At 35.3% G+C, this 16,209-nt stretch overlaps 2 protein-coding genes across 2 annotated transcripts; one reads left to right on the top strand and one right to left on the bottom strand.

Annotated features, from left to right (window-relative positions):
- The first annotated feature begins 1,013 nt into the window (after positions 1–1,013).
- On the top strand, positions 1,014–4,879 carry LOC137736955 (zinc finger CCCH domain-containing protein 34-like). Its single transcript, XM_068476282.1, has 7 exons — positions 1,014–1,452; positions 1,618–1,760; positions 2,096–2,161; positions 2,366–2,485; positions 2,601–2,906; positions 2,981–3,295; positions 3,822–4,879. Exons 1-7 carry the CDS (start codon positions 1,365–1,367, stop codon positions 4,200–4,202), a joined length of 1,419 nt encoding a protein of 472 aa, XP_068332383.1. The 5' UTR covers positions 1,014–1,364; the 3' UTR covers positions 4,203–4,879.
- Positions 4,880–7,171: 2,292 nt separating this feature from the next.
- On the bottom strand, positions 7,172–8,155 carry LOC137736179 (ethylene-responsive transcription factor ERF086). The gene has a single exon (XM_068475502.1). It carries the CDS (start codon positions 8,153–8,155, stop codon positions 7,172–7,174), a length of 984 nt encoding a protein of 327 aa, XP_068331603.1.
- Between the last annotated feature and the right edge of the window lie 8,054 nt (positions 8,156–16,209).

Below are 16,209 nucleotides of genomic sequence, written 5' to 3'. Positions count from 1 at the left end.
GATAAACTTCAACTTGTAATTTTCTATCATCAAACTATTTTCCATATTACAGAAAATGTCATTATATATAAAGTGAAATTATGTAAAAGTATGCATTTTGTTTGACAAATTTAAGGTTAGATCTTTTGATCCTTCTACCAATGCCACGTTGGGCAGACAACATGACCATCAGTCTCAATATAAAATTTTACAAACTTCATTTTTTGTTTTGATTTGATGAGAAATACTAAAGAGATTCTTAAAAATAAAAAATTTCATAAATTTTTGTTTTTTATACAATATTTTATAATGTTGCGAGAATTGACGTTAAACTGTAAAATAACATAAAATCATTTAATAGTCTCACTTTGAAATAATCTTCTTAGCACTTCTCATTAATTTATATAATTTGGATTCCTATTACCATGGCATGTATTTTGCAGTAAACGAATTCGGATCCTCGTCGGATCCTCTTTGTGAGGATATTGGAAATCCATGAATCATATTCGTTCATCGTACATCGTGTGGTTAGAAATCATTTTAACTATTTTTATTTAAAATTATATATAAATAGCACTTAACAAAAACTAACAGACACAATTTACGAATCTTTAGAATTCTCACAAAAAAAAAAATCCGAAGAAGGTTTTGTTGGGCAATAAACCTGCAGAGAATTAGTTTAATCACATCATTCCCTGTCTCAGAGGACACTGTAATAAAATCTTGCCAGCATGGACCTCTTTTAGTCACATGTCGAAAAGACAGGGGCATTACAGTCATTTTAACATTCCACCACCACTAACTGTCATGGTTTACCTGTTATGGGCAGTGCTGGTTTCTTCTTTATGGGTTCTCGTTTCTTTTTGATTTATTATGATTTATTTAAATTAATTATATATATAAATAATTTAATTAAGGAAAAAGAAATAATGGATGGTAATGTTGTTGTATGTTTGGCGCGTATATAAACCACCAACGGAGCTCAGACTCAGAGGAGAGAGAGAGAGAGAGAGAGAGAGAGAGAGAGAGAGAGATTAAATAAATAAAAGAAGAAGAAAAAGTAACCTCTCAAATTAAGGAGGATAGAAAAGTAAGAGAACAAAACCAAAAAAGGGTTTGAAAACTCAGAGAGGAACTCAAAACTGAAACAGAGGGAGACACACATACAGTGTTTGTGTGTGTGCGTGCGTGAGGAGAGAGAGAGAGAGGAGCCCTGAAAATCCAGACCCTTTTCAGAATTCCATCTCACTGATAACCCCATTTGATCATAATCTCTCATTCTCCCTGTACAGATAGAGATTGAGAGGAGAGAGAGAGGAGAGAGATTGTGGAAAAAGTCGAGATATTTAAGTGAAGAATCGAAGTGATTTCAGTGTGACCGTACAATGGAGCGGTACGGTCGGGCCGCAGAAGGGTCACAGTCCGATCCGCCGCCGGAGTGGAACTTTCCGGGACCCGAAACAGGGCCGGAAGGTGAGACCTTTCTAACCCCAAAACACTCTGCATTTCAATTTCGTTCGAATTCGGATTCGGATTCGATTTCGGGTTTTGGGGATTGCGATTTGGTGGGTTTTGGGGCGAATGCGGCTCCGTTTTTACAAATTGGGTTTTGATCCTTTGGTTTTTGTGATAATGCAGGGTCCATGTGGCAGTTGGGGCTCCGTCCCGGGGAATCGTACCCCGAGCGACCCGACGAGGCCGATTGCAGTTATTACTTGAGGACTGGGATTTGTGGGTACGGCTCACGGTGTCGGTACAATCATCCCCGTGATCGCAGCACGGTAATTTTATTGAATTACCCCTTTTTTCTGCTTCAATTGGTTGAATTTGGGGCTCAATTGGATCGTGATCGATTGATTCCAGTGCGGTGATTTCGTTTTCGGGTCGAATTTTGTTTGATCTTTTGTGTTAGTAGAGATATCGTGGCTTTCGTCTGTAGATTTGATGATCAAGTTTATGGTATTTATTCAAATCGATTAGTGGGATTGTTCTGAATTTGTTGAATTTCAAGTCCTTGCGGAGAAATTTGTAACTTTTTTTTTATTAAGATCTATGTGGTTAATGCTCATATGATTACCTGTTTAGAAGTAAAGTTTGAGTGATACATGTTTCTCAGGTTACCGGAGCGGCAAGACCCGGAGGATTAGAGTACCCTGAGCGAGCGGGGCAGCCTGTGTGCCAGGTACTTAACCTTTTTTGGGGTTTAGGCCAAAATGTTGTCTTGTTATCGTATATATTTACGTGATTCCAGCAGATCACATATTCAGCTTCCAGTCTTATGTGTTCCGCATGGAGTAACGTCCTCTATTGATGATTGCATGCTTTGTCTGTTTTGAAAATATGTCAATTCCCTTTGTTTGATTGTACTGTAATTTTTCAATGGCAGTATTATATGAGGACAGGGACTTGCAAATTCGGTGCTTCGTGTAAGTTCCACCATCCTAAGCAGGGAGGAAGCTCTGGTAGCCCTGTTTCGCTAAACTATTATGGATATCCATTGCGGCCGGTATGTATTTCTCAAATTTGAACTTCTAATTCTTCAAAATGTCATACTGTAAGTCCCATTTCACGACTGTGAGGTAAAGTATTGCAACCGTGGATTTTTTTTGCAAATAAAACAGGGTGAGAGAGAGTGTTCCTACTATGTGAAAACTGGACAGTGTAAGTTCAGTGCAACTTGTAAATTCCATCATCCACAGCCGGCTGGCATACAGCTTCCAGTGCCGTCACCAGCACCTCAAGTTTCACCTGTACCCGCTACACACACATTGTATCAAACTGTGCAATCGCCATCTGTTTCATCACAACAGTATGGAGTAGTATTTGCAAGGCCTCCTTTGCTACAGGGGTCGTATGTTCCAAGCCCCTATGGTCAAGTGCTACTTTCCCCGGGCACAATTCCTTTTCCAGGTTGGAATCCGTATCAGGTAAATAACATTTCCTGCTCCATTATCTTTTTAGTTACATGAATTTCCCTTAAGCTGTTAGTCATGTGGTGCAGACACAGGCAAGCCAATTGCCCTCGAGTACTCAACCTGGTGTTGGTTCTGGGACACTTTATACTCAACTATCGCCTTCAGCGCCTGCATATACCGGAATGTATCAGCCTATACCTTTACCTTCCTCTTTTGGTCTTCCAACCACTAGCCAGAAGGAGCTTTCATTTCCAGAAAGACCTGGTCAACCAGAATGCCAGTATTACATGAGAACAGGGGATTGTAAATTTGGTTCCTCATGTAGATATCATCATCCACCAGAAGCTGTTCAACCAAAAACAACTGTTGTCCTTAGCTCCAGTGGTCTTCCTTCGCGCCCGGTGAGCCACCCTTACAAATCCTTTGCATTATGATTGTTTTAATAGACATCAGCCATCAGCTTGTTTACATAGCAACACTTAATTTTTGTGGGAAATATGTGCTGAAACAAATATGTTGTCTGCTGCTGGATAGTTGGTAATTATTTGGTTTGAAGTTATGTAAGTCAGCTGTCAGGGCTATCCGTATCATACTAATTTTTGGACCCAGGGTCTATTTTGGGGAGTGTCACTTAATTATGGGTCCCTTTCGGTTTCTTATTTTCCTTGCATTTATGTTTTTTTTTTTTTTTATTCTTCTAGGTGATAGTGTCTGTGAAGTCTGCTTGCGCATTATACAACTTTTATGTGTTGGTTGTCACGATCTTTATTTTTACTACTTAACATGCTCGCCTTCTTTCTCAACGTGAAGTCTGTTCAGTTTTCTTTCTTGCATGTTCTTGTGAATGCCTTCTTGGTAAGTTATGCACCTTTCTTCTTGCGCATGCTAATTTTTCTGCTGTGAATTTGAAATTCCATGCGATAACAGGGTGCACCACTTTGCACTCACTATCAACAACGTGGAGCATGCAAGTTTGGACCCGCATGCAAATTTGACCACCCAATTGGAACACTCAGTTACAGCTCATCAACGTCTTCTCTTGCTGATATGCCAGTTGCACCCTACCCAGTGGGATCATCAATTGGTACACTAGCCCCATCATCCGCGTCCTCAGAGTTGCGGCCTGAGCTTAGTTCAAGCTCTGGAAAGGAATTAGTTTCAGCCAGAATGTCTTCGTCGCTGAGCACTTCGAGTGGATCAGTAGGTTCAACTGTTTCTAAGGGTGGTGTTACCCCTGTGGGTGTCCAACAGTCTTCTCAGGGTTCTGGTCCTTCGGTTGGCAGTGGCAACAATACAGAGTCTCAATAGTTCAAGCTAAAGCAAATGTCAAGCAATTTTTCATTCTTCCTTTTTTATCAACTTTCTCCCACAGCATCATTTTTCCCCTTTTTCAAGTCCTCCAACAGAGGGCTTCATATCTCAATGCCTTAGCGTACATCAGTCATGTTCATCTCTGTGTTTATATCATCTTTATACGGCCATCCCTTTTATCCCAAATAAGCCATGGCCGACCTCCAAAAGTTTAGCAAAAACCCCATATAGCTTTCCCAGCTTTCTCTTCAATAACCTCGAAAGAATCTGCGGTTCCTTCAGGCAAATCCGTGTCCATTTCCAATTTTGGAGCTCATTATCCTCATTTGTGCTCCATCATTTTTCAGAACGAATACATTAGTTCCATGGCATTCTTGCCCTTCAAATGACCGTGTATTCATGTCTGTCCTTTTCTGAATTTTCCTTTTTTAAACTGGGGAACGAGCTTTCAGTTAAAACATGGGAGTTCGATTTCATGTTCCCCCACTTTTTGTCCAAGGTCTATTTTCGAAAACAGAAGCAAAGTAAAGACCCAAAGAAGAAGGCATCACAGTGGTTGCTACTCTGTGGGATCATCATATACATATTTATATGCTGTTGTGTCAATTGAAATGCTTGACCATGTTATTCATAAATTTTATGTTTATGAAATACAAAATATATGAAGAAGCACTCTTGACTCTGTAATAATCTTTCTCTTCCATTTTATCCCACATACATACATACATGCCAAATTACTGTTGAACTTATTGGCAGGTAGGTCAATCTTGGTTGAAGGTTTATGAAAATGAATGTGATCAACTATGGTCAAACTAGAAGAAAAGGATGATATGTTCATGATTTTATTTTATTTTATTTTTTCTTTTTCATATCAAGTTGCTTCTTGATACAGTTTGACCATTTCAGACACAGATTGCATGAGGGTCAGACCAGTTGGGTAAGAGAACTGTGTCCTTCCCTTTGTATTTAAGTTTAAATACGTCGTCCTTATATATTAGAGTAGTTTAATATATGTATCATCTTGTAAAATATATATATATATATATATATATATATATATATATATATATATATATGAGCATGCACTACCCTTTGTTTTGGGTACTTGTTGACTACTCTTCCAGTTTGATATACGGCAGCATGGCCCTTAACCGAATTAGCAAGTTGGAAATCCTTTTTCATCCCCTTTTCTACCTTACACTAAATAATAGGAAAGTGATTTGAACTTCAGTGCATAAGAGAGAAAACATTCGCTTTAATCAATGTGACTACACCCACGTCTGCAATCTGGTTCATCAAAGGGTACAAGTTTTGCCTTAAAACTTCTTCCATTCTAAATGTGGACTCAGATTGAAACTGATGGGATGTGCGAGTTTAGGAACATTATGGCTTTGGTCATGTCTTCACACCCCTCCCAAAGATTTGCAAAACTACCATATGATTGAGCTCAAGATATTCCCAAGGAAAAAAGATTTCATTGACATGGGGTTTATATATGCAGGAATTTGCTAAGCATTCCAAACAGCTATATAATGAGTCACATTTTCCACAGCCTAATTCATTTGATGGAGTGACCGACAAAGAGACAAGACGAATCCAGGTTTGAAGGCAATGAACTGTGTTGGCCAAATGGATCTCATTTCATTATCTTCCAAACCATTAGTGCTTGATGAGCATCCCTAAAGAGAAAACCAAGGGGACAAAAAGCACTAAAATGTAGTGTGCTTATGTATCCTACTTTAATCTTGGAGTGGACAAGAACTCTTGAGATATATTTAGGAGGGGTCTTGTATGTTACCCTTACTTCCATAAATTTAGGCGCATACATATATAGATTCTAAGGAACTTTAACGAAAAGCTCCTGATACTGTTCACTTTAACGAAAAACCACATTTTTACACTAAAAAGTCAATTTTGGTACTATGCATTATTCCCTATATATGGTCACCTTATAATATAAGTCGACGGTCGAGTTTTAATCATTGTAATACATCACTTTCAGATACGAGTGATATTGAGAGAAAAAAAATTGACCAAAAGAATGTATGAGCGAATGATAATAACCATTTAATCTACAAGCTCGTTGAAGAGTACCCATATGAACTACAACTTTGTGTAGCATAGAAACTAGAAAGCAAAACAAAAGAGCTAGAATCGTTATTGCGAAAGCACTAATACTTTGCACTTGTGTGGATAAGAAGCTTAGGGCATGTTTGATACTCTACTTGAATCCAACTTTTTAAACTCAAAAACAATTTTCAAATTTTAGGCCTTAAAAACTTGTTTGGTAGGACTATTTTAAAAAACTGAACTCAAGACTAACTCAAAAATATAGTCTATTCTCTAAAAACATAAAAAAATGAGTTTTTAGAGTTTTTAAACTTAAACTTACTCATTTCTTTTCTCTCCCTCCTCCCCTCTCACTCCAAATCTCTCTCTTTTCTTTCTCTTTCTTTCCTCTTCTCTCCTCTTTCTCCCTCTCATGCGACCCTATTTTTTTATATCTTTTTGTCTAGTTTAAGTTGTAAGATTTAAATTTTTGAAATTGCAAACCAATCAAATTTTTTTAGTCTTAAAGAAAATTGTTTTTAAGAAATATTTTGAGAAATAATAAAAAATTTCAAATAAGATACCAAACTAGTCCTTATCGGTCCATGTCTCTTTCTGCATCCAAATTAAGTTGCATGCATCTTTTTGTTAGGCTACGTTGTCAGTCAAAGGCCAGGCAGATAGCCGTAAAGATAGACATATAATGCAGCTATTATATTATGCAATAAAGCCATTAAAGTAGTAGCTAATATTATCAAATACAAAATATATATATGTGACGAAAGACGTAGAAATTACAATGAAAGAAAAAGGGTTGCAAGAAAAGCTCAGGACACAATTAAGAAAAGTAAGTGCACATAGTTAAATTGAATGATTAATTGATAAATCCATAGGTGCACGTACGCTCCAAAAGTTTATCAAAAGAGTGAGTGTCCAAAGCAAGAGAATGAAGAAGAAGATCCATAAGCACTCGAATTTTCGACGATTGGATACAACGCTCCCATGCATCCATCTTCAGTCATCATAGGATTGAACTCCCATGGCTGCTGGTTATCCCAGAATCCATAACTGAATCCATCAGAGCAAGAAATCTGATGATCTCCATTGTTGTTGTTATTAGGAGTTTCTAAATCAGCTTGCACATTCATAACATCTAGAGGAAGTGTAGCACTAGTGGAGTTATTAGGGTTTGCAAAGCTACAATTTTGATCAATGTTCAAAGCTTTTGAGTTTGTGTAATTTTGGGGGTCGTCATTATCCGAAGGAGGCCTCAGGCAACTATCAGGAACAATGCAAGCCAAATAGCCCGAGTTAGAATTACTCGAATTGCCAGAGAAAAAGAAACACTCATCATCCTCATGATGTGCCGATGATGATGACCTAATATTATTAGGGTTTTGAAATTGGGTTTGATCAGACTGAAACGTGTTAGAATGATGAGGTGGACTGTTTTGATTGGTGAATTGTTGTTTAGCAGTCTGAGTGGTGAAAAACTGTGATTGCTGTGGTAATAGGGTTTGGACATCAAAGGGTGAGAGGAGAGAGTGGAAAGTTGTGTTGTCAGAGTAAATGAAGTTGGTTCTTGCTTGTGAGCCTTTCATGGAGAGGGCAGCTCTGTCATAAGCCAAAGCTGCTTCTTCAGCAGTGTCAAATGTGCCAAGCCAGTGCCTTTCTTTAGTGTTAGGGTCTCTGATTTCAGCAGCATATCTCCCCCAAGGCCTTCTTCTCACACCGAGAAACCTCCCAGGCTCGGCCTGCTTTCGCCTTCCTCTTCTCTCACCGGATTGAGAGGACGGAGTAAGTGTGCTTCTCTGCAGCACAGCAGCAATACCCACCTGTGCCTGACCTTGCTCAAAAGCTTCGAAGGGTTTTTCTAGGGCTTGGGAGGTGGACATTGACATGGTAGTGGAAATAATTTCTAAAGAAAATGTGAGTGAGTGCAGAAGGATATGAGAACTGAAGGTCTTGGTTTTGGTTTCTGGATTTTGGGTGGTGAAGTATGTGGAAGTTGTGATAAGGGTTTTAAAGACTGTGATATATAATCTTCGAGGAGGAGAGATAATCTCGTGTAAGTAAAGATACGTACGCAAGTATGTATTAAACGGACGGTATTTTGGTTGCAAGAAATAATACTTAAAGAGATCGGAGAGGGGGCAAGGAAAAGCACACTGCAGATATCATCCTGTGGACTGTGGACGACCATCCTTCCCTTTCCACCTACTTTTTAAAAGTCTTTCTCTGTTTCTGATTTCTATTTAATCCTACATCTCTTCAACTGAAAATAATAATAAGCTAGCACTTGTAGGTGAAAAAAATGTGTAGATTCCAGCAGTACTTGTCAAAAACTCGAAATGGTGGTCTAGCTAGTAACTGCTCTGGGGTTTTTCATTTTCTAGCTACAGTCACTTTCTTCCAAGTCCCAGTGAAACCCTAGAATATAAATTCTCTATCTATATATAACTTGCAATTCACAGGGGTTTGGAAATCAACTCATTTATCCCACTGTAGATTTCAAACATGTGATTATTTTATGAGTAATTATTACATCATGTCTATGTAACTATTGGGATTTGTTTTACGAATTTAAGGTTTTGAATCTTAATGGGATCTACTCACGTGGGGAGCTACCGTCCAATCTAGATAAAAATATTAGAACTTTGTAGAGCAAACCAAGTTGAAATTAATGTCAGTGTTTGAGGACTAAGAGGGACTTGAATCAATGATGACTGGTAGATTAAAATAAAGTGGGATGTAGGCACTCTCTTTTTTACTTCACTACATCCTTGGTTAATTTCTATCATTTGATCTTATTCAATTTATTCGATTGAATGACAAAAAATTGAGAGAAGCGTGTGGGAGATAAAAAGAAGTGTGTGGATAGTAACACCCAAAAAAATATATACACTGATCTTGGCTCCTACAATTTGAGTCATTCCTTTATACTTGCAAATAACAATTTGATACATTAAAATCATACAATGAAAAGTTTCTAGATACATATCAAAATATGAGTTGTTTGCACATTAAAAAGGTAACTTCTTACACATAAGGAGCTAAGTATTTTCTATTAAAACTTTCTCAATCCTGCAGATATAAAACCAGGAAACGAAACCTACTGCATGGTTTTTGAGTACCTACTCCGAGAAATGACGTTTTAAAATCTTTTGAATTCATAATGTACCAACAAAAATTATCTCCAATATTCACATGTAAGTCGGCATTTTGTGCAACCAAATTCTTTGTAACAATTCGCATTTTCAAACGGAGCAGTTAAGATTTTTCTCAACTAAATCGAAATTATCAGAGAACCAAACATATTCTATTGAGTTTTTTGGTCTGCATCATGGAAACAACCCCACACCAGACTATTAAAACAATAGGCTCCCTCATAAGGAAGGGCCCATATCACTCAAGGTTTTATGCTTCTTGTGTTTTGTTGATCTCTATGTGTGTGTGTGTGTGTGTGTGTATGCCTCATCATATAGGATTTTATTTTTCATTTTGTTTTTGTAGCAGAAGAATTCTTAAATCATGCAAATTCCACTAACCATATATTTCGTTTGTTTTTATGTTATTAATTGGGAGCGGGAATTCGAACTTAAAATTTATTTTAACATTGAAAGAGATTTACTGCTAGATAATGAACTAGTTTGTTGTCGTTATTATTCAAGCTAGTTCAATAATAAAGGATGTTTTAAAGTCCTGAAAATCTCCCAATTAAGTTGTCTAATTTTTTTTTCGTCCTCCAAAGTTATGCACTTGGTCACGTATTTCCTAAAACTTGTATAATTTATTTTAAGAAAAAAAAATCTCTTTTCATACTATAAACTTGGACATATGCCACATCGAAATTCACAGCACGGTAAAATAAGTTGATTTCACTAACAACACAAGCATTTATTTATAGGGAAGTGTTATTCACACTTCAAAAATCTCATTCTACACTGACCACAAGTGTATTTTTCTTTCCAAATATAGAAAGTTTGGAGTGTAGAATGAGATTTTTGAAGTGCTAATAACAATTCCCTATTTATATAGTAACATAACTTTGGCAAGAAAACATCATTTATGTTTTAACTTTGAACTTAGTATACATTTGATTTTATATCCTGAATTATACTATGAAATAGTTTGGGATATTAGACTTTCTTTTGCCACTATTGATCGATGTAATTTTGGTCCAGTTATATATTTTTTTTCCAGTATCAAAGAAGAGATTTTGAGTCTAAATCGAGCAGATTCTTAAATTTCAAACAGAGGATAAACTAGTCATTACCAAAACCTTAACGGTAAAGTTTGGAGACAAAGGACTAATGTATACTGTTGGACAATCTAAATTTACTATTAATTACTCACAAACTACCTTCTTGAGTAACATCTTTCAAGTAAAATATAGCAAAGTTGGATTGAGACTGGGTCATTGTTTCCCAACTCCGAAAGTAATTGAAAAAAGAGGTCAAAAGGCAATCAAGAGCTTAAAAAACACTTGCAGAGCAAGGTGGAATAAATTGCCCAAACAAAGATTTATAAGTGGGGCAAGTGTATTAACAACTTTTATTAATTAGCAATTCCAATAGGAAAAGTAGTCTTTATTCCCTTTGATTAAACCTCACATTGCCCAAATGGCATCGGGAATGGCATAAACTAATCACCATACCAAATGGGTCAACCTACTTTCAGTTCATTTGGCATTTCCAAATGTTGCAATGCTTTGCCACTGGTCACTGTCGTGGTTATTGTATAATGAACCTAACAAATGATAATAATAAAAACTAACAGATAGCCCACGCATACTGTATGTGAACAATTTCATTTCATTTTGTTTTTATTATGAAGCGGGATTAGTTTTTAAAATTCTAAGAAAAAAATCAGTTATAAAAATTGGGATAATGATGAGTGGTTTCTTCTAACGTGGGGATACTTTTATTTTTTATTTTATTTTGTTTTTAATTTTTAAATATGGCATGTCATACTAACTTGGAAGGTTGCTATAAAAAACAGCAAAATTTATATTCATGTAATTACTATATTGCCGATATTATTTGTTTGAGTTTAGTGTTGGTGCGAGGGTTAAAATGATAATTTTTTTGGATTTTTGATTAACAACCAAGATTTTATTAATAAGTAATTTAAATTATTATTATTATTATTACTAACATTTGCCTACACACTTTGTGTGTATAAACATATTTTTTTAGAAAATGAGAAGGAGAGAGAACATGGGGGGAGTGGGAGGTTTTTGTTTTCCCTTTTTTTATTATTTTTTAATTTAATTTAATTTTTTTAATATTGGAATTATTTTAACATCACCTGTAGGTGAAGCTTCAATAAAAAACAGTAAAATTTGGACCTGTGAAATTACATTATTGCCCCTCATTTTTTTTGTATGATAGAAGGCTAATTTGTCTTTTCACCCTCTTTTGGTTGACAAAGAGGGTTTTAATAATTAGTAGAGATAAAGGCATAATTGGATTATTAGTCTCCATGGTGATAAGGTAGTTGGAAGATAGCCATGTGGTAAAAAAAAAAAACTAGGATTTAAGCCTTTGTGGTGAAGTTTGTTAGGATTTAGACCCAAAATTGAAAATTCCGTCAATTCTCCGTTAATTATTAGCATGTGAGCCACACATATTAGGCTAAAACATAACTTTCCGTTAATTGTTAGCACGTGGGGGTACATGTGAAGAAGTTTTTCATTGTGACCAGAACACGGATGGTACACCACGTGTTTTTATATGAGTGGTGAAAATTTTTATTTTTTAAGTTATTAACTTTTTAACACACATATCGTCATATCCCATAATTTGTATAGTAACACGTGGTGTACCACCCCCATGTTCCGATCACATTGAAAAATCTTTTGTACATGTGAGGCTACCTTTATCTTTTTAGTCTCACATGTGAGCCTTATGTGCTAACAATTAAAGAAGAATTGACGAAATTTTCAAATTTGGGCTTAAATACTAACAGACTTCACCACACGAGCTTAAATCCTAATTTTTTTATTACCACATGGGCTATCATCCAACTACCATATCATCACGTGATTAATAATCCAATTAGCCTAAAAATATATTGTTTGGCTCATTACATGTAAAATGCTATTTTTCATTACATGCAAATCGTAGTCTCATACATAACTTACTAAATTACAGGAAGGAAGAAGAAAAATTGTGTACATATGTCAAACAGTAATTTATGTACGATCATGAATGACTCTTTATATATAAAGGACCAAATATTTTTTTAATAAAAAATGAGAAGAGGAGGGCCATACTTTCAAATAATATAAAAAAATGGATAAAGAGCCTTACAAGGGAAAATAGTATGATTATTTACAATAAATTGGTTCTTTTAAGAATGAGATGGACTCAGTTGGAATCTATGACCCTTGACTCCTCCACTACGGATTTGAAGAAACCCAATAAGATAGGATTGTTTCATGAAACCCCATCTTAATAAATTGTGAAAAATGAGGGGTCTTTTAAGAATATAACAATAGAAGAGCAGAAAGGTTTGGTCTTTAGTCAAGCCCCATCTGAAAAAAGTGTTCAGCTAGTTGGAAAGGATGGAGTGTACTGTACCATACATCAACATGACTAAGTACTTATTAGATTTGCTTAAAATGAAACTATAAAAAAAGTTTGCTTAAAATGGATGGGGTTGTAATAACAATTTGGTATTAAAATTGACTAAAAAATAATAAGAGATGGGGTAGGGGTCTCTTTGTGAGATGGGTCCGGATTCTCTCTTTCCCATTTTCTATCCCTTTTAATTTTTATTTTATTTAAACCATCATAATTAAATTACGTTAACATCTTATTTTATGATAATTTTTTTTATAAAATGAGAAAGACAAAGAAAGATGGGACCGCTCATTTCCTTGTTCCAAGTTTTTTTCTTTGACGTGGGTCTGTTTTTTAGTCAAATGAGAATTTCGCACATTCCCCAAAACAGGCACGACACGCTTTTTATTAAGGTTAAAGGTTCCCCCGGGATTTAGGGAAAAAGATGGATGTGTCTTTTGTTTTTAGGTCTTGGACTTTGATACCAGAGAGAGAGAGAGAGAGAGAGAGAGAGAGAGAAGAGTTTTGGAGTTTTGAGATTAGTGGTGGTCTTCCTTATATTAATTCAAGAAATGTTTTTGCGCTTTGATTGAAAATGTCCCAATCCCATGTTAGATTTTAGCCTTTCGTGGTTCAGCTACTTTCTACTTTCTAGTAAAATGCAACACGCTCGTGTATTTCCACTAAAATGCAGTCACACTATGTATATATTAACGCCATTCATTTTTTCATTTAGCGTTTCAAAAAAGGTGAAGTGTTAATTTAGTTTTTAAATTATCATCTTAGTAAAAATTAGGTTCTTGAATTATTTTTTTGGTAAAATAAATTACTAAATTCATCAAAAATTGCTAATTTCATCCCTATTATTATATTCAAAGTTTTTTTTTTCCTTCAATTTTTCGTTAACTTAATTTACTTGACACACTTTAGAGTGTAATACCGTTATTTTCTCGCCTATAAGCCCTTAACATGTCATATAGGTTGCGAATCTTAACATCTAATTTACTCTCCAAAGTTAAATCTATACATTATTTCTTTATGAAAAATTATCAATCTACCCTTCAATGTGTATTACATACAAGTACCGTGACTTAAATTGATGAAGAATTGAATATAGTAGCTTCGAATCAAATATTGGGGATGTAATTGGCAAATTTTTATAATTCAAGGACATATTTTTCTGAAGGAAAAAAAAATAGTTTAGGACCTAATTTTCACTGGTGATTATTCAAGGACTAAATTGACAATTCACCATTTAAAAAAATACTTGGCATTCACGAATGACTGCATTATTTTGTCCACCTACTTACGATTAGTATATTTTAAATGAGTAAAACTTCCTAATTGAAACGGTGATTTCTTAATCATTGTTTAAAGATCATTTATGTGAAAAATAAATTAAATGATAAATTGTTACTCATTTGTATGTGTATAAAAGATCAACCATTTTGGAAACAGTTTGAATTATGAAATGACCTATAAATGATGATTATAAAATTGAATGGTTTCGATTATCAAACAAGTACGATGAGTCATTTAGTATTATGGTCTAGTGATATTCATCTTCATTTGTAAGTAAAAAGTCTTAAGTTTGATTCTCATAAAAAACGAATTTGAACTACAATATTATAACAAAACTACCTTAATCACTAGTGAGGTGGATGTAAGTTTGTCCTTTTGTTTGTTTTGGTTTTTTGGCCAATTTTTTTATCTTGGGAATGTCACTCTATTAGTGGTTGTATAGCTTGTGGGTGTAATGCTATTTGCCTGCCTAAATGATGATTATGTTAAATTTTCCGTAGAGTGATTCGGCGACGTGTAATTTGTTCCTATAAACCCCATAGTGCAGCAGACCACTTCTTTTGCTATGATTGTTTGTTTTATTACCATTTCATCATGCAATGATGACTGGTCTCATGAGTTTGGCAAATCCACGCCTTCATGTCCAAAACTGAGCTTGATGGCATCTAACTACAACACTCATATTTTACAGATATACTAAGGAGGCTTTTCAAAGTTAGATTATTTAGGAGTTATTTATCATCTCACAGTTTAACGTTAATTTGGTGTGAACATTATAAAACATTGTGCAAAAAACATGAGGTAGTAGAGAGTCGATGAAGAGTCTCACTTTTGAGAGAGTTTCCTAAGCATTTCTCTGTTTTACTAGGGATTGATATACTAAATTAACAAATGAATACATAAGGATACCATCAAATAACACAAATCGAATCTAACACCAAGTTAAATTATTTTGAGTGGATTACTAAACATGTCAAGTTAGTATTAATCTTTGTTTAATAATCTTAAATAAGATGCTCTGATTTTTAATTACATGAAGAAAAATGACTAATATTCTCCATTTATCCATACACATGCATTATATGAATGTACATGAGAATAGAGGATTTTTTTAATAGTTTTTCTAGAGTTTGGATGAGTGTATTTTATTTGTTAGGAATTTAATGGGAGATAGACTGTAAATTTTTTGTTCAAATATACAAAAATCAAGATTTGATGGTTAAAAACCTAAGAATATCTCATACTCTGAGCACCATAGAATTTTTGTAGATTTCATTTAGAAACAAAATCATATTTGGCTCACAAGATACAACACAATGTAGAGGTCTGCTAATACATACGGTAGAGTGTACTGACTACTGTTTGAAGTAGAGGCCTGCTAGTCCTGCCATGTGGACTACTATATACCTCACTCTGCAATGCAGTAGCCAATAGGGACAATTGATCATCCATTTATTTATGGATCTCTTCCACCAAATCCACACAATCAATTAATTCGGGCCCTTGAAATTTGATCCAACGGCTAAAAACAAGGGTCCTCTTTAAAAGTTATAAAAATTTTAGCCGTTGGATCAAATTTCAAGGGCTTAGGTTTAATGATTGTGTGGATTTGGTGGAAAAGATCCTAAGAGGATCTCTCCATTTATTTATGAATTAATAGGAAACGTGGCGACCTCTCAAAGCGTTTGCTGGTGTGAGGATAACATTGCAAGGAAGAACAAGATCTTAGCCGTACACATGTAAGTACCAATGAGGCACGTAAATCACAAAAACATCCAACACCACACAAGATACAAGGTTAGGGAATGGGAATGAATGAAGGCTGTAGCAGGCAGGTGCATCTTCATGCAGAGAGAGACTCAAGCCATCTCTAATCGAATGAGGGCCGATGGACTATGTTTAGCCCTATAGCCTTGCAAGAAATTATATTTTAATGAACAGTGCCATGCCATATTTTACACCATCTCCAACCGAGGGGGCCAAAGGGTCATAGGCCAAACATAGCCATATGACAAAAAACTCATCTCTAACCGAGGGGGCCAAAGGGCCATAGGTTATAGGCCAAACATAATTAATATATATTTTAT

This window comes from Pyrus communis, chromosome 6 (genome assembly GCF_963583255.1).
Source record: "Pyrus communis chromosome 6, drPyrComm1.1, whole genome shotgun sequence".
NCBI classification, from domain to species: Eukaryota; Viridiplantae; Streptophyta; class Magnoliopsida; order Rosales; family Rosaceae; genus Pyrus; species Pyrus communis.
This window is presented reverse-complemented; position numbering and strand designations above follow the sequence as displayed.

Bases quoted from the DNA above. Each gene is read 5' to 3' on its own strand.
- LOC137736955 (XM_068476282.1), top strand. From the start codon at position 1,365: ATGGAGCGGTACGGTCGGGCCGCAGAAGGGTCACAGTCCGATCCGCCG. The intron at 1,761-2,095 runs GTAATTTTATTG...CATGTTTCTCAG, and splicing joins ATCCCCGTGATCGCAGCACG to GTTACCGGAGCGGCAAGACC. The intron at 2,162-2,365 runs GTACTTAACCTT...TTTCAATGGCAG, and splicing joins CGGGGCAGCCTGTGTGCCAG to TATTATATGAGGACAGGGAC.
- LOC137736179 (XM_068475502.1), bottom strand. From the start codon at position 8,155: ATGTCAATGTCCACCTCCCAAGCCCTAGAAAAACCCTTCGAAGCTTTT.